Genomic DNA, 21,283 nt, shown 5'->3' on the forward strand with positions numbered 1-21,283 from the left:
CCCGTTCGGGCTGTCAGCAAACATTGTGTGTGTCAGAGAGTGAAGTTTACTGCATTAGAGAGATCGTCAATGTGTTTCACATTCAGTTTCAATTGAATTGAATGAAATTTTACAGCACTGCTCATCACCCAGCAATTTTGAAACCGAAAGTTGGATCTGGAAGAAATTTAGGAATTCTGTATCTTCTGATCTTTAATTTTGAATCTAACTTTATGGAAATCGGTTACGCCATTAGTGGGAAAAGTGCCATTTTTGACCACTGAAGTGGCAGTTTACCAAATCTGACGAAGCTGCAATACCGAATGGAAAGTAGAGCGCGTTTCTCAAATTATGCTTTGAAGTAGATTGCGTCGTGTCCATAAACTGATTTGTAACTAAAATTTGAGTATATTTTTTCCCACAGCTGCATATTGCTGATTGAATCAGATAATTTCTTTACAAAACTTTTACCCGGGAAATTATCTCATGTCCATGGACGTCTTATATTTGGTTTATTTAGTATCTTACAACCATTTCGTCATCGAAGAGCTAGCCAAAATAAGCGATAGGATTAGAAAAGTCCAACGTCAAAACATTGCCAGAACTAGAGTTTGAACGGATTCCGGATCTCGAATCTTATTTTTTACGTTTCTCGTTGTTATGAAATATACCATTCAGTATGAACTTTAACCGATACATGCAAAGCATCGTGTACGTGTTTCGCGCTACTTAGTCAGGTTGCGGTCTGGAACTTGCACCTATGTGTATCAAAGTAGCTTGGTTGGTAGAACGTCTCCATGGTAAGGTAAAAGTATCGGGTTCTCGGGCGATTCTTTTCGGCAAATTTTCTTTTGTTTAATTCATCTTCCCTCCCGCTTTGATTCTCGTTGGCGATGATGGAAAAAGTATCTCGTTGGCGATGATGGAAAAAGTAATTACCTCTATTATTTTCGCATGTAAAAAAGCTACAAGAAAATAAAAGACACATTAAGGACTAAAAATGCTCAACAAAATGAAAGCACTTAACTCAACTAGCAAAGCATAATCCCTAGCTAGGAAGACATGAGATTAACACGGAGAAAAAAAAGCGCTTTTGCCCGTCATTCATCACACGTTGTTTAATATTTCAAAGAGATCATTACGAGATTGTGTTTTTCACGACGCGGTTAAGTAGTCATAATTAATTACTCATTACCCTTCTTGTGCTGTCATAATCGCTGACCAAAGCTTCAAGAAGAAGAAGAAAAAAAAGAAATAAACACAACAGCATATCGCTCAGCGGATTCCTGGCGAGGACTGATGAACGGAACCAGGACTGATGTAGATCGATAGTTTTATTATTCATCCTTACAGAATCCTTCGCTAAAAGCATTCGGTTCATTTATACTTAATTACCGAAAAAGCCAATTCCAAACTCTCCCGCCACCCATCGATAAAGGCAAGCAATTAACCCTGTATCACCGTGGAAACGGCTTCATCGTTCTAATTAATCGACCCAGCGATTGATAAACATCCAACAACAACAAAACAGTCTTCAAATAATCGGTTTTCATGCTCTCGCACCCAGTAGATCCGTGGGGTGGAGCGGAGCAACTGCCATCATAAATTCCTCCATCACACCGGCCACAGGGGTTGGAGGATTTTGAAAGCAACCGCATCATAACATCATCGTATCACACCTCCGGAATCAGTTCTTTCATCTTCCGGTTGGATGATCGGTTGAGGAAGTCGCCGACGAGGACCACCACCATCCAGGCGGCCGCTACTGTTTGTTGGGTAATAATGCGTACCATCCCGAAGTGTTGCCAGAGCCACTGGAAGCAAAGCAAAGGTGAATTATGAATGGTTGTGAAAGATGACAACCACCAGTCAGGAAGTGGTCCAATCGAAAGCCGTCCGTTCGTGCCGACGTACCACGTGTTGTGTGTATCATCAGAGAGTGTGTGTGTGTTTGTTTTTCAGGATAGGTGAAAAAGCGAACATTCCTGAAGACGCCGAGCCGACAGGCAGGTGAACATCAAGTAGGCGATGAGTATAGAAACATGTTTCTGCATACCTTGACAGAGTGGATAGAGTTCTTTCGGTGGCAGTGGAAAAACGTGGGAAAAAAACATCAAAGGAAATTTGCAAGGTGAGCAGATGCAGCAGCAAAATGTTGTCCTCCGGCTCTTATGTGGGGTAATTCTGTCATCAGCTGACGGGAGGATTTGGTGAGGCGGAGACTAATGACGAAGAGAAACACCGTTTTTTTTCTCCTTCTGCAGTCTGCCGCGGAAAAGTGCCAGATGGAAGCGCAGCAGAATCATTGTAATTGATTCGTTCAATTGGTTGTTCTTTCATTGAAGGCATTCAAATAGAATAGGTAAAATAGGTCGCAATTAGCGTTTGATCTAGATTGGGGGTGCGTTGCTATCGGAACGCTGCACCTGTCATAGTGATGGGGAAATTCAATCGTGCATGCATAAACTTAACGGGATTATAAACTTGACATATCGGAACGTTGCGGAATTCATGCTATTATTCACAATTACTTTTCCATCATATCGCGATCGACCATTCGAATAAACTAGCTTTCGGATTCGACCACCCCTCCCCCTTTTTGCTACAAAATACTTCTATTTTGCATTTCCAATTTTCTGTGACAGATTTACATACGTTTTGCCGTTTTCAAATAATAACACAAAGCAATCACTGTGCAAATCGACTGTCAAGTGTCATATGTCATTTCACCCAGATCGGAAGCTATTATGGGGAAAATTTGACAGAAATGTGCAAATGTGGATAACGGTATCCCCATTCGTATCAGCTCCAGTATTCATCTCATGCACTAAAACATTTTTTTTCGAGCTCGCGTTACTATAACAGCAGTTATCGTAGCAGTATTTTTTCTGCGATGTTACTTATTAGAGTCGAAGCGAAGATATTGGGCCGTATGAATAAAACGTAGCATGCTTGAATTTCGGTAGTAAATGCTACGTGTGGATCACGTTCCTGTCAAAAGCAGAGACTTTACTACACAACAACGTTCGAACATGTAGTATTTACTACAATTTTTCGGTAGGTAGCTCCAGAGGATGCTACTCGTGTGTTTGCTGATAAAGTGAAGTAGAAAAATTAAAATCAAACCAAACGTGTTTTACTCTGTGGACTACGTTTTCGAGAAGATACTACAAACAAGAGACTTTACTACATTTTATTCATACGGCCCATTGTATCCGATTTTATCGCAACTTGATAACTGCACTAATGAGTTGCCAATTGGTACCAGAGCCAGAGCTTGAAATTGTCACACATTCTCGATGAAAAAATCCAATCCAACGGGCTCATATTCGGTTTTTTACCGTAGGAGTGTCATTTCCATTGACATTTTTCTCGGAAGCTCTTGCGGTGAAATTCTTTTTTTTTTTTTTGCTCGCCAGACAAAAATACTTCCCGTAGTATTTTTCCGTTGATAAATTCTAGATTTCCTTAGAAAAAATTCAATTTCCGTAAATTTTGTTTATTCCTCTATGACAAGCAGAGATGCCAGGTCTGTAGATTTGTCTGCCGATCTGCAGATTTCATTGATAGTGCTGCCAATATTGTTTGCTGTGAACTTTTTTTGCAGACTTTTGACATTCGAGTTTTTTGCAGACTTTCGTCAAAATTTACAGACTTTTGAAATTGTCGCGACGTTTATTTTTTTGTTCGCCAAGTCGCTCGCAATATTTGAATATCATACTTATCCAGTATTCATAGACTTTTGCAATTATATCTGAAGTTATTTGAAATTTCTACCTGACATCTCTGATGACAAGACCGAAACAAAACTATCGTCTGCAAGGAGAAACAGTAGTGTTTCAATTTTCATTCTTCCATCGATATATAGACAACCTGTGACGTTTGGCTATAAAAAGTGTCTAAAATATGATAGTGAGTGTGACATTTATTTATCGTCATTTTCGCATAATTTGAGTCAATGAAATTGACTTTGCTTAGCTCTGACCAGAGCTTAAAATTGATACCAAACCTAACCCAGTTTCCACTCTGATTGCTGTCAAACCGTTTGTTTGAAGCCAGTTTCGAACCTAGTTTCAACGTTGTCGTCCCGGGTTAGCGGCTCAATGCATAGGGCGCTGGTCTTTACAAACCAGTTGTCGTATGTTCGAGCCCCGACCTGGAAGGATTCGTAGTGTCAGTAGAAACGTAGCACCAGCCATGCACTGGTTCTGTACACTCTGAATCGGCTGCGAAGTCTGTTGAAACAGAATGTCAAATTCCACTACAGGAATGGCTTTCCTTTTCAACGTTGTTAAACTGAAAATCGAGTCAGTTTCGAACCTGGTTTTCATATTAGGTTTGCTCAAACTCTCGTTGCTAAGAAATCAAAACAGTTTCGTGAAAAGTGTTTGATGAAACTACCTTGGGTCAGTTTCAGTTTTCTCAAGCGAAAAAGACATTAATGAAAGAATTCAATCCAGCAGCCTCATACTCGGCTTTTAACGTCTCGTTCTTTAAGGATCAAATGTAATCCAAGTTTACTCAAATTGATAATGTGTATATTACGTACTTTTTATTTGCTACCATTTTTCCATCAGTTATACCCAGAAATTCAAGAAGCTGTAAAGGTTATGCAAAAACAATAAACCATTCGGCAATAGACTGGACGTAATGTAATACCGACTGATAACAGTGTAAAACGAGCTCCGGTGTAACAACGCACTATGTTGACATGACATAAAACCATAACGAATTTGCATTGCTTCTTCTGCGTTGAAATGTAGAGGAAATAAGCATATAAGGAGTATTTCGAAAATAAGCTATCCACTTACATTTGTGTTGTACGCATGAATTTGTGAGGGTTTTTTATGCTTAGATCACAGCATGCTGTGCGTTTGGCTGTCAGCTTTCGTTTGTTTACTTGTTTCTGCGGTTGAAATTCTGCGTTTTCAGAATGGCGCGTATTGAAAAGGAAGTAAAAATTAAGGTTCTGAACACATGGCTAAGTTAGAAGGGTATTACTATGCGAAAATGGGTGAAAAGGTTTGGAATTCATCATGCCAGTATTAAAACCATCATTAATAAGTTTGGATCAGTCGGTGTTGAACAGTCGTTCGCACCGCACGCGTTTAGCTCTTGGCTCCTGGAAATTTCCTCTGGCTACCCAGAGTTTCATTGATTCAAGGCTACCCGTATCACTAACAGTCTTTTTAAAGACTAACAATTAGTTAGCCTTTCTCAAGGCTATACAAAGAGTGATATTAGAGTGACTAAGTGATACAAAGAGTGATATTAGAGTGACTAAGAAATTAAACAGCATTTTTTAAGGCTAGTTATTCAAAGAACTAGACTACCACAAAATCAGTCTTTATCAAGACTTTTCCAAACTAGGACTCGAAGACTAGGCCTAGTTAATTTAATTTAAATTTTCATTCATTTCAAAAATGCCTGCGTCCAACCGGAAAGGCAACAAGCCTAAGGCTAATAATAATTCAATACGAAATAAATCACAATCCGTTATTCAACATTTTTCTAATAACATTCACGATCTTATAGAATCCAAATGTAAAAATAAAAGACAACGGACGGATTTCCCTTCCGTTGATTCTATGATTCTTCAAAGCATTCCGTACTGAGCTTTCTACTTTTCTCCCGGAAGTAAAAGTCTTATTTCAAATCGGACGAAGAGGAGAATGTCGAGTCTTGGTTGATGGATTTTATTCATATGATATAAAATCAAACAGACCCTTCAAGGCTGTCTTGAAAGGCTTATCAAATGATCAAAGTACTGATGAAATTAAAAATGAACCAAAAGAATTGCTTGGTTTTGCCCCTTCCCAAGTAATACTTATGAAAAAAGAGCGAATGGTACTTCTAATTCACGCTCTGGAATTTCCCATGAACTTTACCTAATACACTTCAATCATTTTGAAAACTTTAGAAAAAGTACGTTTCATTTCCCACATTAAAATTCATTGGGAACATTATAAACGGCATAATCGTATTGCAAACTTAACGCAATGTCGTTGTTGCCAAGGCTTCGGCCATGGAACCAAAAATTGTTATATGGATATACGGTGTTTGAATTGTGGTAAATCGCATTCGAAAGACGTTTGTCCAATGAATGAAACCACTGATAAATTTTTATGTTCAAATTGCAATGGAAATCATAAATCCAATTATTTGAAATGTCCTGTTAGGGAAAAAATTTTAAACGCTCGTTCGCTTAGACAACAAGTCAAATCAACGACCTTAAATTTACAGAACATACCTGAAAATCAAAAAACCGTTACAAATGCCACGCCTAATTCTTCTAAGGCACTGATTTCTTCGAATTTAAAACAAAAAACAGGTACGCCTGCCAATTCGTCTTCTAACGAAAACAATTTATTGACAGGTAGATCGACCTCGTCATCATCTTCTTCTAATGTCAGTTATGCTGGTATTTTAGGTAGAAATCTATCACCTATTTCTTCTAATGTAAATAATTCTAACGAAAACTATTTATTAATAGGTAGACCGGCCAAATCATCTTCTTCTAATGGCAGTCTACAAATATTCCTTCAAAGCCATTCGCTTCTTTAAATGAAGTCGATTTAGGCGATATAACTGAAAATAAAATGATCTACCTACAAGATCAACTTTTTCAAATGATCATCCAAATGAATTTGACTTCATCACTTTTTGAAGCATTTCAAATCGGATGGCAATTTGCAAATAATATTATAATGAATTTAAAATTTAACAGTGATGCTAAATAATTATTTGAATATTTTAAATTGGAATGCTCGATCTTTGAAATCGAGTGAAGATGAATTTTATAATTTTCTTAAAGTTCACAAAATCCATATTGCCATTGTGACAGAAACTTTTCTTAAACCAAATGTCAAATTGAAAAGTAATCCACATTATGTGGTTCATCGATTTGACAGGTTTACTGGAATGGGTGGTGGAGTTGCCATTTTTGTCCAACGGCAAATTAAACATCGAATTTTACCTTTTTTCAATACTAAAGTTATTGAAAGCTTGGGAATCGAAGTTGAAACCATTCATGGAATTTATTTCATCGCTGGAGCATATTTGCCATTCCAATGCACCGGCGAACAATTAAATTTCTTTAAAGGCGATTTGCAAAAACTTATACGATATCGATCAAAATTTTTCGTAATAGGGGACTTAAATGCTAAGCATGTGCAGTGGAATTGTAGGCAAAATAACAGTAATGGTAAAATACTTCATAATCAACTCTCAGCTGGTTACTTCGCAGTTCTTCATCCCAGTAATCCTACTTGTTTCTCTTCCGTGAAAAACCCGTCTACAATTGATCTGGTTCTAACGGATCAAAGTCACATTTGTAGTGAACCGATTACACATGCTGACTTTGATTCAGATCATCTTCCTGTAACATTCAGACTTTCCAACGAAGCTATAATTAATCCAATTAGTTCTATATTCAACTATCATAGAGCTAATTGGTTGGATTACAGATCTCACATTGAAAATCATGTGGATCATGAAACTATTTTAGATAATTCTGCGGACATCGACACAGCAATTGATAATTTGAATCATTACATTATCGAAGCTAGAAATCTTTCAGTTCCCAAAGCTCAAACTAAATTAAATTCTCCTATCATCGATGACAATCTTCAACTGCTCATTCGGTTGAAGAATGTTCGTCGACGACAATATCAACGTTCTCGTGATCCTGCTATGAAAAATATAGTTAAGGATTTACAAAAAGAAATTAAACATAGATTTACTCTTTTGCGAAATGAAAATTTCGCTAATGAAGTTGAAAAAATTAAACCATATTCTAAACCTTTCTGGAAACTTTCTAAGGTTCTAAAGAAACCTCAGAAACCAATTCCTGCTCTCAAGGAAGGAAATCAAATACTTCTTACAAATGGCGAAAAAGCTCAAAAACTTGCTCAGCAGTTCGAGAGTGTCCACAATTTCAATTTGAACGTTGTGAGTCCTATTGAAAATGAAGTCTCACTGAAATATGATCATATTTCAACCCAAGTGTTTTCACACGATGACATTATTGAGACGAATTTTGATGAAATTAAATCAATTATTAGAAAACTTAAAAACATGAAGGCTCCTGGTAATGATGGAATTTTAATATTCTTATTAAAAATCTTCCCGATGTTGCCTTGACTCCTGGTTAAATTTTCCTGCTTAAAGTGTTTTTCATTAGCTTACTTCCCAAAAAGATGGAAAAACGCTAAAGTAATTCCTATCCTGAAACCTGATAAAAATCCAGCAGAAACATCAAGTTATCGACCAATTGGCTTACTTTCTTCTATCAGTAAACTTTTTGAAAAAATTATCTTGTTGAGAATGATGTCTCATATAAATGAGAATTCAATTTTTTTACCAGAGCAGTTTGGATTTCGTCATGAACATTCAACTACTCATCAACTTGTCAGAGTAACGAACATGATAAAAGCAAATAAATCTTCTGGTTCTGGGTTATCTACTGGAGTTGCTCTTCTAGACATAGAAAAAGCATTCGACAGTGTTTGGCACAAAGGATTAATAGCAAAAATGTCTGATTTCCAGTTTCCTATTTATTTGATCAAAATAATTCAAAATTATTTAACTGATCGTACTCTTCAGGTTAGCTATCAGCATTGTAAATCTGAATTCTGTGACGACACAAGTCTGTTAGCCACAGGTAGAAATCTAAGAGTGATCTGCAGTCGCCTACAAAGAAGATTAAATATTTTCAGTGAGTATCTGTCAAAATGGAAAATTAAACCAAATGCAGCAAAAACGCAATTAATTATCTTTCTTCATAAGCCAAGAGCTTCTTTTCTTAAATCAAACAATAATCACATTCTCAAATTGAATGGCTTGGAATTGACATGGTCTGATCAAGCTAAATACTTAGGTTTAACGAATGACAAAAAACTCACCTTCAAAAATCACATTGATGGAATCCAGGCAAAGTGTAATAAATATATTAAATGTTTATATCCTCTTATAAACAGAAATTCTAAGCTCTGTCTAAAAAACAAATTGTTAATTTATAAACAAATTTTCAGACCAGCCATGCTTTATGCAGTACCAATTTGGTCAAGTTGTTGTTCCACCAGGAAGAAAACGCTTCAAAGGATTCAGAATAAAATTCTGAAAATGATTTTGAAGCGTCCTCCCTGGTTTAGTACAAATGAGTTACACAGACTCACAAATATAGAACCATTAGATGTAATGTCACATAATATTATAAGCAAATTCCGACAAAAATCGATGCAATCTTCAATTGAATCGATTCACTCTCTGTATTAGTTAGAAAGTTAGTATATAAGTTCCTTTTCCCCATTACACAATACAGGGTCCGGCACTCGAAGTGTAACCAACTTCAGACCTTCGAGCCTGGCGTCAAGGTAAATGCGACATATTATCGGGAAAGTATTCTGGAGGTTGCTTTGAAGCCGTGGGCAGACAAACATTTCGGTGGCAGACCATGGACGTTTCAGCAGGACTCGGCACCATCTCACAAAGCTCGAGTGAACCAAGAATGGCTGAAAAACAACGTTCCGAACTTCATCACGTCCACATAATGGCTCTCGAATTCACCAGATGCGAATCCAATGGATTATTCTCTTTGGGCCATTTTGGAGAGCAAAGTCCGAACTAAAAGATACACCAGTCTCGAGGCGCTGAAAAAAGTTATTGTCCGCGAGTGGGCCAAAATACACCTGCAAGTCACATTCGGGCAGCTTGCGATTCGTTTTTGACCGTCTCAAGGCCATAGTCAAGGCCAAAGGTGGTCATATCGAGCAAAAGTGAATTGATTCTGAATTTTGTATTATTTTTGCACATTTTGTACTTTGAATTAAGTAAAAGTAATTTTCCAAACTGAATTTATGGCCTTTTTAATTGGTTACACTTCGAGTGCCGGACCCTGTACAAGTAGCTTTAGAATTTTCCCTACACAAAAATCTCAGAATTGCGGAAGCAAATGATGTCCTCATGGTAATAACCAAATCATATATATATATATATATATATATATATATATATATATATATATATATATATATATATATATATATATATATATATATATATATATATATATATATATATATATATATATATATATATATATATATATATATATATATATATATATATATATATATATATATATATATATGTATATATATATATATATATATATATATATATATATATATATATATATATATATATATATATATATATATATATATATATATATATATATATATATCTATATATATATATATATATATATATATATATATATATATATATATATATATATATATATATATATATATATATATATAATAGGGCTGAAAAGTCACCACTTGTGACTGAACACCTAATTTAAATCTTATTAATTCAATTTTAACTCATATTCCAATAAATAGTTATTTGAAAAAAAGCATGTTATTGTTAAGTGCATCTTAAACTAGGTATACGATATAGCAATTTTACGCTATATTTAAGTTACTATACAGCTTAAGATTTTAATATTGCAATGATATTCAACGCAGATTAAATAAAACAAATTCACGAGCAATCTTACACTTCACGAAATTTCATTATACAGGTGGAGCTAACAGTTCGGCTGAAAAGTTCGTATCGTTTAATAGAAACACACATTTTTTTGCCAAAATTCGTTTTTATTATTCAACATAATTGCCATCAGAGGCGATACAGCGATTATAGCGATCTTCCAACTTTTCGATACCATTTTTGTAGTACGATTTGTCTTTTGCCTCAAAATAGGCCTCAGTTTCAGCGATTACCTCTTCATTGCTTCTAAATTTTTTACCAGCAAGCATTCTCTTGAGGTCTGAGAACAGGAAAAAGTCACTGGGGGCCAAATCTGAAGAATACGGCGGATGAGGGAGCAATTCGAAGCCCAATTCGTTCAATTTCAGCATGGTTTTCAATCATCAATTCGTTGTTATTTTTGATCGATTGTGAGCTCACGCGGCACCCATTTTGCACAAAGCTTTCTCATATCCAAATATTCGTGAATAATATGTCCAACACGTTCCTTTGATATCTTTAGGGTGTCAGCTATCTCGATCAACCTCACTTTACGGTCATTGAAAATCATTTTGTGGATTTTTTCACGTTTTCATCGGTAACAGCCTCTTTTGGACGTCCACTGCGTTCATCGTCTTCGGTGCTCATATGACCAGTACGAAATTTTGCAAACCACTTACGAATTGTTGCTTCGCCCGGTGCAGAGTCTGGATAACACTCATCAAGCCATTTTTTGGTATCGGCGGCACTTTTTTTCATCAAAAAGTAGTGTTTCATCAACACACGAAATTCCTTTTTTTTAATTTTTTTCACAATAACAAAAGTAGCTTCACTCAAAATGCAATATCTCACAAACTAATAATCAGACAGCTGTCAAATTTATACACGTATCTTTTGAAGGTCGGTACTAACTGAAAATGGTATGGATTTAATTCTAGTGGCGCCCTCTCATAGAAACGATACGAACTTTTCAGCCGATCTGTTATCTACTTATAACTTTGCTGGTGTGATGCTTCGTTTTCCTTTACAGCATGGATGACTAAAACTATAATGCAGTCGGTACTACACCTGCTGACACCACAGAATTTAGATATGCAGTGAAACCAGTTTATTAAAGTGGCTTGAACGATGGAGTTTAAAACAATAATTTATTCTGAAACAAACGTTACGCCCGACTTTTTGGATGAAATATCAATTTTGATAAATTTTTCACCGATATTTGATTTGATTGGAATTGTTTACATTTTATTGATATAAATTTAAAATCTCTAATAAAAAAGAGCTACCTACACTGCTTCAGTGCATCTGTCTTAGATCAAGCTACACAAAATAATCAAAACTAAATATTTTCTGTTGTTGTTTTCTGGAAATATAAATGGTATTACGACAACCTTCCATATCCATTGCTTTCCGCGTATTAAATTAAAGATTCCCATTTTACGGAATTACTAATAGAAGGTACGTAAATCTTTATTTCGCCATGAATTTTGCAAGAGAAAATCCAAGTAAATGGAAGTAAGCTGAAACTGAAATAATCTTTCTTGAGCAGTTTGCAGAAAAACGGAGAAAGATTCAATCTCAAATTTTTGATTTTCTTGAACTGCAATTCTAAACAGAATGAACTGATTTGTTTATTTGCCAATCATATGGAAGATTTATTGATTGAAATCAGGATAAAAGGCACAGGAAGTTTATTTTTACACCAAAAAGTTTCCGGTTTGACCCCGGTCTCTCCTATATTATGCAAACTCATTTCTTTAGATATTTGGGTCATTTATTAAATTGATAAATTTCAACAAACGACTTTTTAATTAAAAATTTTTCAAGTTATAATATGCGTATTTCCATACGTATGGAAAATGATAAACATATTCATACAAATTGGAAGAGTTTTGAGCTCAATTTTCCTAATATATTCTTACGATTTTTCATATTTTTTACGATTTTCTATGACAATTTGAAATGTTAAAAACCTATCACCCTGTAGTATTAGAACCAAAAGCGGGACTTGGATAACATTCAGCATATTTTTTAGGGTTCAGTTCATTTTTTTAGTTTAATTTTGAGAAATTCTGATATGAGTTTATTTGGTCATAGACTACCATGATCTGAAAACCATAGAAATTCATTAGCCAAAATTAACTTCTCATCTCATGGTTACTAATGAGAGAATACACTCAAACCTCGGTTTCCAAATACTTTTTTCACATTGGCTCTTTTTACATAACTCTTTTTACGAACGAAATCCCAAGTAATGTAAACTTTTTCACGAACCTATTTCGTTAAAAGATGTTTTTGTGAAAATAATTTCCGGCTCATTTACTACTACTACTACTACTACTACTACTACTACTACTACTACTACTACTACAATATAGGTATTTTTGGAATTGATTTACAGAGTATATTCCGGAAAATAATGGTTGAGGTATTTTGGAAATCCAAGATAACGACTTCCAATTTATTGATATTCCTTTAAAACACTTACAATATGGATATTCTCGGAACGGATTTGATGTGTAGCTATCAAAGCGTTTCGAAATCCAAGATGGCGATTTACGGTTTATTGATATTTCTTGAAAGCCCCTAAAATAAGAGTATATTCGGAACAGATTGACCACCAATAAACGAAGTTTGAGGTCATTTCGAAATTAAATATGTTGATTTCCGGTATATCGATATTTCTGGAAAACCCTTACCCTGTTTGCTTTGATTGAATGAAACAAGCTCGCACGCGCGTTTGGATGCTTCCCAAATCGCGTTCACTCTAAAACCATCCTAAGGATTTCGAAGGAATATCAATAAACTGGAGGGATCGACCTAAAACATCATTTTTTTGCACGTACTCCTCACATCCGTTCCTAAAATAACCATATGATTGGGGGTTTCCACATTCAGTACACGAAACTTCTTTACAAAGTAAATTCCAAATAACGTAAACTTTTTTTACGCACCAAATTCCAAATAACGTAAACTTCTTCACGAACACTTCGATTAACGAACCACCGTTTAATTCGTAAATGAAGATTTCGGTGTACTCTTGGAATTGACATTTTTATTCTAAGCACCCTATCTTCGGAACTAGAAGTTGGATCAGAATAAAAATCAAAATATTCTTATGGCATATTATAACCTTTTAATTGAGTCTAAGATACGAGAAAAGTGAGTGATATTGTTTTCATTTTTCATCACCTTATAAGAAGAACCAAAACGAAATCAAGAACATTATATGGATCCGTAAGACCTCCGGGCCTCGGTTGAAAACTCGGTTTTTACAGGGATATTCTACACTGCGACTAGTTTCTACAGTTGCACACACGTTTATGGTGTAACTTGTGAACTAGAGGATAAAACTTTATTTCTTCTGGTAATACGCTTAAAATAGATTTGTTTAAGAATAAAGTTCAAATCTGAACTGACAATTTGAGACAGAAAGTCTTTTATTAAATCAAATTTTTGAAATTAAGTGGATAACGTACATGTCAAAATATTCATTTTTCTAAATACTTCCTGCAATTCAATAGTCAGTTGGTCCTCCAGCACGTTCGATATCCTGGAAAATCCTTTTGGGTGTACCTTCAATCAAGTTGTTTAAAATTTTCATTTCAAAATCCTCCCACGCTTTCGTAACTGCCACTTAAAGCTAAGCAATGCTGGCGTACTGCTATTTGTTAGCGTAGATCCATAGAACAATAACTCCCCAGATATTTGCCACTGGATTTAAATCCGAACTACGGGCTGGTCACCACTGGAGCTCAATTTTCCGCTCGTTAAACCAGGACTTTGTAGCGGAACTGGAAGCGGAATGCTGTATTATCTGCAAAACGAAAACGATGTCACCTCACATTTACATATGTTGCTAATAAATTTTACCCGTATCCGATTCCCGGTTCCGGAACTACAGGTAGACGATGCAAAATACGTAAAAAAAATTATTAAACTAAATTAAACTCGAAGCTACAACAAATTGTAAACTATTTTAGTAGGTGGAGGCTCGAACCGATTTCGACTACAACGGTGCCGGGATTCCGGTTCCAGAAGTACCGGAAATAGTGATCAAAATTCCTCAAAGAAACTCATTACAGTGTCAAACAGAATACTGAACTAATTTCCCTCAACTTAGATTTAAACACTTATGGTCGCATGGGTTGCCATTGAACTGTATCGAGTTGCTACTTCCAGTTCCAGAATTACAGGGTGAGGTGTGCATAAAATTTCAAAAAACGTAAAAAATCACGAAATTTGACTCGAAATTGTTTCAAAGAGGAGTTTAAGCTAGTTGATGCCCTAACAAATTTTCTTATTTCTATTGCCGTAGGACTACGTCTTTCTTTACTTTACTTACCTGGGTGCATTTTCAAAATTCACAACACGAAAGTGTTACGAAATTATTCCAGATTTGATTTCTTAATAACTTTGGCCCTGTGTTTGAGTTTTTTTTTAATTCTTTCACCGAATCTATAAATAGACCCTGTTGCACGTTTGCTAGCTTCAGTCTATGATAATCCATGAACGGAGACACAACGAGTTCACAGGCCTCCATCTACGTCAAGACAATGGAAATACATCCGATATCATTAAACTGGTGCTTTACTGCCTATACTTGCATATCAGTCCCATATTGAAAATCGCCAAGTTGAAAAAAAGATGAATACAAATTTCGATAATAATTCGCTTTTTTCCGCTTCTGTGATGCTATTGAATCACATATATGGAATACATTATAAACTTTTCATCTGGTATGAAATATTGAATTTTATGCAAAGGAAGAGTCGCTTAACACGAACTATATTGTGCCTCTAAAAAAACACGTGATATACTGTGAGTCTAATGGCGTTTTTCATTGAAAAACACTGGTGGCGTGGATTGCTCTGATTTTGCACTTTCGAGCAGAAATGGAAATGAAACACCGTTAAAATATTGCATTTCTGCTCGAAAGTGCAAAATCAGAGCAATCCACGCTACCAGTGTTTTTCAATGAAAAACGGCATAAGTGTGCCACTCTTTGCCCCATGAAACAGCTAGGGTAAAGTGTTATAATATGCCCCCCTTAAGAAAACATTGAGATATTTCCAAGTGTATTGATATATTTTCCTCGAGAATGTAAATATTTCATTGTAATACGGATGAGGAACATAATTTTCAATGACTCCAATAGAAAAGATGAGAATTGATTGATATAAACACATTTTCCAAAACGGCCATATTCTTAGTTTTTTCGCTCGCCTCAGACATAATGCCCCAGCAGCCGCAAAAAAATTGTCTCACAACAAATCAGTGGCATGACACACAACAAAATACATTTTATCCCACAACTATGATGCATTATGCTTCTTGAAATGTTACTGTTTTGAGATAATCAGTATGTCAAAGAAATGGCAGATAAAACATCTATTTAATCGAAACAAGACTTTACATCGAAAAGCTGCCAAATGAAATTTTTAGTTTTTTCATACTTTCCTGCAAACGACAACCACCAAACTTGCATAGCAGAAAGATCATACGAAAAGGTAGTGTTAGTGATAAAACTTTGGTTTAGAAAAGTCTTCAATGCTTAAGAAAAGAAAGGGGGCATTTTGGCTAGCAGGGGCGCTTTATAAGACTTTCCCCTACTTGTCAAAACTGAGCTCTTTGTGCGCCGCAACTGTGCAACTGTATGAAAACCAATATTGATAAATGCACCAACGCATTGTGTTAATGTGTGATTGGCACATTGTTCTAAGCGTCCTCCTCCCCTTGAATTTATGTCATTCGTTTTTCTAAAAACTGTCACGCAACAAGATGGGACCCATATGCAAGTACTTTTGTTAACGAACGAAAAGATACTCGCATACCGGTCCCATCTTAGCATGCTATGCTTCTCTCGCACGTGTCAAAATTTCATGTTTGATTTTCCATCCGTGTGAATCTTTTAATCGTTCGATATAATTAAGTTTGTGATGTCATGTCAGGTCTTGATGCAATTAAATTGTATGATGGAGAATATTCCACGGAAGCTTAAACAGTTACTTTGAAGGTTTTAATTCCACCAACACCCGGAAGCAATATTCTGAAATCACTCGTTCAGCACAGTACGTTCGAGATAATTCCAATTTGAAATATTCTCCTATGCCTACATCTGGTTTTGGTCAAAGTTATGGAAAAAGAACTGAATCTTTCCCTAAAGTTGTTGATTCGGAGGATGAAATTGTGAGTGTAAAATAAAAAACAATCCGTTTGATTCTGAAGGAAGCTATTTTGGCGAGGAACTGAGATCGAAACTATATCCAACTATCGATTCAAAGATAATTTATCTTACATTATCTAAATTTTGTATGCACTGATAGGGCTAAAATCATCAGGTTAGTGAAAATGTAAATAAGCTTTGAGGACTTTTCGCAGTGCGAAATTCGCACCAAACAAGCGTAAATAAAGCCTGCATTTGGCTTCATGGCGTTCGAGAAAAATGTTCCGAACAATGTTTAATATCGTAGAGAATTCCACAATTTGGCCCTTCTGACTGCCAGAAATGAATCCCGTACAGCATTTTGATTTTTTCTTTCAATGAAATATGCGAATCCGAATTGAAATAATCGACCTCAAAATTCTTTTTGTTACTATTTTTGTGGCTGTTGGAATAGCCCATTTGTGAAAGCACACAAAAAGAAAGCCCTTAACCAAAATCGATTCAGTTTGGAATCAATCGGCACTGTGAGTAGTTCGAGCGATTGCGTTGTCGTCCGGCTGCTGGTCGTTTGCATTGGAGAAAAAGACGAGAATGGGGAACACTACACAAAATGAGTCGTTCTTATGGCTTTAAATGTTATTTAAAGAATTAGTAAAATTGAACATTTAGGGGTTTTTTGTTTTGTGCAATAAAGCACATATTTTGTTTCAACTTTCTTTGCGTTTCGCCTTCGGCTCGTCAGTGCTTAAAGCAGTTCAAGTAGAACTGCCATCTCCGCCTAGCAGTCCAACTTAAACCGCTAAGCAGACGCAAAGCTTACACAACTTATGTAACACTTTTGGATATAGCACAGAAGTGCAATATCCTTTCTGACGTCTCGGGCGTAAACGAATCACGACTGGCTACTGGTCGCCGCAGAGATTTGAACATTTAGGGTTCAACGTTCTTTGCGTTTCGCTTTCGGCTCGTTAGTGCTTAAAGCAATTAAAATTCCTTTTTTGCATTTCGAAGAGAAAAATCATCAGTTTAGTGATAACTTAGAATAATTTATTTAGCTTTGTGCACTTTTCGCACGGTGGAACTCGCGCCAAATTTGGATGCTTCGCATTTGATAAAAATGCTCCGAACTGCGTTTAATATCGTAGAACATACAATCTTCTGAAAGTCGCAAATGAATCCCGCGAGTACATCATTCAGCTGCTGGTCGTTTGCGTGCGAGTAAAATTCTTCGAAAAGTGACCGACTACAAAAAAAATACATTTAATCGGTCTACATTTAATGAAATAATATACCTCAAAATTCTATATGTTGTTATTTTTGTAGCCGTTGGAACCGCTTTTCTTATAAAATGAGCAAACGAAATCACGTGAAAAGAAAACCCTTCACATAAATAACTTCAGTATTGATTTAACCCCGCACTGTGTGCAGTTCTGCTGCAGGACGGACGGAAAAATAAAGCCTTCTGCACCAAGGAATACTGACCGATTTTGTTCTTTTGATCAACTAGTGCGGGTTTCGCTTCAAACAAGTGCGGAAAGTTAAGCAAAATATGTACCCAATAAAGAGAAAATATTTGCGAATCATTTAGTTCCTAAACATTTTCAGTATCTCCACATGGAACCAAGCAAAGAGTTCATTGGATTTCCTCATTAACATCAATTTGATTTTATAAAATTGAATTTCAAACAAAATAAAAATCGTCACTTATGCATACGACGTCCAACTTCATGCGGTACGTTAGCGCTGTAGGGAAGGGCACACAAGCAAGTGGCAGATTTATTTTGTGCACCGTTCACCAAACGAGAGGAGATCGATTTTTTTGGAAATTTACTCATGTAAATAATTATCAACTGTGACGAAAATTTTAGAAATGGTAACCTTCGATTCTTTTAATAACCCAAAGCATTTTACAATGAGCTAATGAGATTTTACTTGAAATGGATGATTTATGTCGTTGTAGAATTTGTTTTGCATCATTATCATTCTCTTCTATATCTCATCTTTAGACTTTCGATGTTCATAAGTCTTTAACATTCTTCAGTCCCCTTTGTATTCTACTCCTGTGGCACCTTCTTGCATTTTTTTTGTCCTCTCCTCCAAAGAAATGGTCGATGAATGCGATAAGAGGGCATTACCTGAGTATTTCTGTTCATGTTCCCGGCTTGGTTCATCTAAACGTAATGACGAATGTGTGATTGACCGTCGTGTTTCCTGTTAGCCTCAGCCAGTAGTCCTGTTAAGCTTTGCTCAAACAGTAGAACTACTTTGCACCAGCTATTATTAGGATCCTTGGCAGTGCTAATGTAAAGCCGCAGTATCATAGACATCCTTCCAATCAGTATGCAAGACTTGTAATCGATATGTGCTCGATGCCTGACGTACAACCAGCATCAAGAACCTAATCCATTCCAACTGAATACATTCCCGGTGACTCGGCAGACCGACTGGGTACAGATGCTCTGCGCTATAAATCGACCCGTTCCGGCGTTACCACGGAGGAGCAGTTTATTCCAGTGTCCTCCCCCCTCCTACTTGGACTCAATATGTATATCATTACGCATTCGTGCGAGAATATCGAACCGAAGGGATGTGATGCGTTTCCGTCTTGTCTATTCTCCTCTTCTACTTGCCTATACCTGTTTACCTGACAGTCGTGTCTTCTTGTGAATGGGATTCCAACCCTGAACTCTCGATGTTTTACAGAATGGCTGCCACAGGAGCGTAGCATCATGGTAAACAGTTAGGGTAACAAAAAGCGAACATGTAAAATTTCGATTGTTGAATGTTTAAAGAAGTTTTGTGATGATTAGGATTTGAAATCTTTTATAATAATTAGTTTTTCCGCAGATCAGCGTATCAGATATTTATTTTTACTAATGTGGTTTGCTCCAACTCTCAGGAAAACCCATCTTCACTCATTCCCCCCGGCAAATATCAAAGTTGTAGATGGAGATGCATTGCATCGTGGTCAGTTAGTTGTAGCATGAGTGGGGGAGGGGGCAATCGGTGTTTGAGTTTTGAACTCAGAAACTTGATTAAAGTCTTGTCTTGATGGTAGCCTGCATCCACTTCAAGTTTGATAAGCAGAAAACGACATGTTTCTACTTGGTAAACATACAATGGTAGCCGTAGTGGAGAACAAAGGCTTCAGGAAACTGTGTGTGTGCCAGATGCTTACAGTTCCGGTTATTGAAGTCAATGGATTGTAAATGTTTCACTGTATAATATTAATAACGACTTAAAGTAGAAAGATACGGAATATCGACCAGAGGAGCTCAAACAAAGGTCGGTTCTAATCAGTATCACTTGCTAATAACTAACTGACCACAATTGATTCGTTTTATTGGACCATGCTTTCAGACCATTTAATCTACGTTATTGATGTTCAATGAAGGACTCAATTCGTATGATGAATTGATATGAAAAGTAGCAGAAATTCGAAATGTACTTTTGATCACAATCGAAAGCTTGAGATTCTTTCTATACTGCAACAGATCAGACCATTTTTACAGGCGAATATCGTCGGAAAACCTAGCCTAACTAAAAAGCTTCTCCCAACGACAACTATCGATCTGGGACAGAAATTTGATGAGGAGTTTATGTCCATTGATTTTACAATCAATAATACGTTTAACCAATGAGCAAACTTGCAAATAAGTAACCTATGTAGGTACTTATTCCTTGAATCCAGAAAGTTTAAAGTTCCGAGAATTTACCAGATTCTAGTAAAACATTTAGTTTATACTGTTAAACAATTATTTTTTTCGATTTTCGAAAGATTTATCGGAATCGGTTTGTTTGGCCGTCTGCTGATAATGACTACCGATTGGAATAGTTTGAGGGCCGGTTTAGAATTTTTTTACGTTTTTTGTTCCGCTTCCTTAAGTAATACTAATGGCGTTTTTCATTGAAAAACACTAGTGGCGTGGATTGCTCTGGTTTTGCACTTTCGAGCAGAAATGACAATACCATAAAAAAATTGCACTTCTGCTCGAAAGTGCAAAACCAGAGCAATCCAGTCCACCAGTGTTTTTCAACGAAAAATGGCATAAGTTTCTAAAAAATCGATTACGAAATCTCTGAGAAAAGTTAGTTTTTTGCACATTTTACCCCATAACTCCGGAGCCGGAGGTCTGATCCAAACAAAATTCAGGGATTTTGCATGGGTCCATATGACCTTTCAATATGTTTTCGATAATCGGCTCAGTCATTTCCAAGAGAAGTTATTACAAACAAAATGTAACATACATACAGCACATACACACACAGACATTTTGCGTACTCGACGAATGGTGCTTGGAAATTCTAATTTTTTTCAATAGCTGGTTAAGAAAATGGCTTTAGCAAAGATTCTCAAAACTAAACTTCCTTCGATTGTATTTTAAACCTCATTTCATTTAATTGAGAAAGTTAGATTCCTGATTTCAATCTAAATATGAACCACCCTAATGACTTTGCACATCGAAACAATCTCGATTTTATTACAAACAACTTTTGTAAAAAGTTCTGAGTGTTGGGAAAAAATCAAAATTTTTTACAAGTGATATTCACTAATACTGATTTCGCATGGCAAAGAATCAGTTGTGAGAAGTTTACTAGGGA

General features: G+C 36.0%; 1 protein-coding gene across 1 annotated transcript in view; it reads right to left on the reverse strand.

The window, feature by feature from the left end:
• Nucleotides 1-1,644: 1,644 nt before the first annotated feature.
• LOC131428603 (uncharacterized protein DDB_G0271670-like) overlaps nucleotides 1,645-21,283 on the reverse strand; it is an 89,213-nt gene continuing 69,574 nt past the window's right edge. Inside the window, exon 3 of the mRNA XM_058592650.1 lies at nucleotides 1,645-1,793. Coding sequence (XP_058448633.1) covers nucleotides 1,645-1,793 — 149 coding nt within the window. The remainder of the gene's footprint in view (nucleotides 1,794-21,283) is intronic.

This window comes from Malaya genurostris, chromosome 2, assembly GCF_030247185.1.
Source record: "Malaya genurostris strain Urasoe2022 chromosome 2, Malgen_1.1, whole genome shotgun sequence".
NCBI classification, from domain to species: domain Eukaryota; kingdom Metazoa; phylum Arthropoda; class Insecta; order Diptera; family Culicidae; genus Malaya; species Malaya genurostris.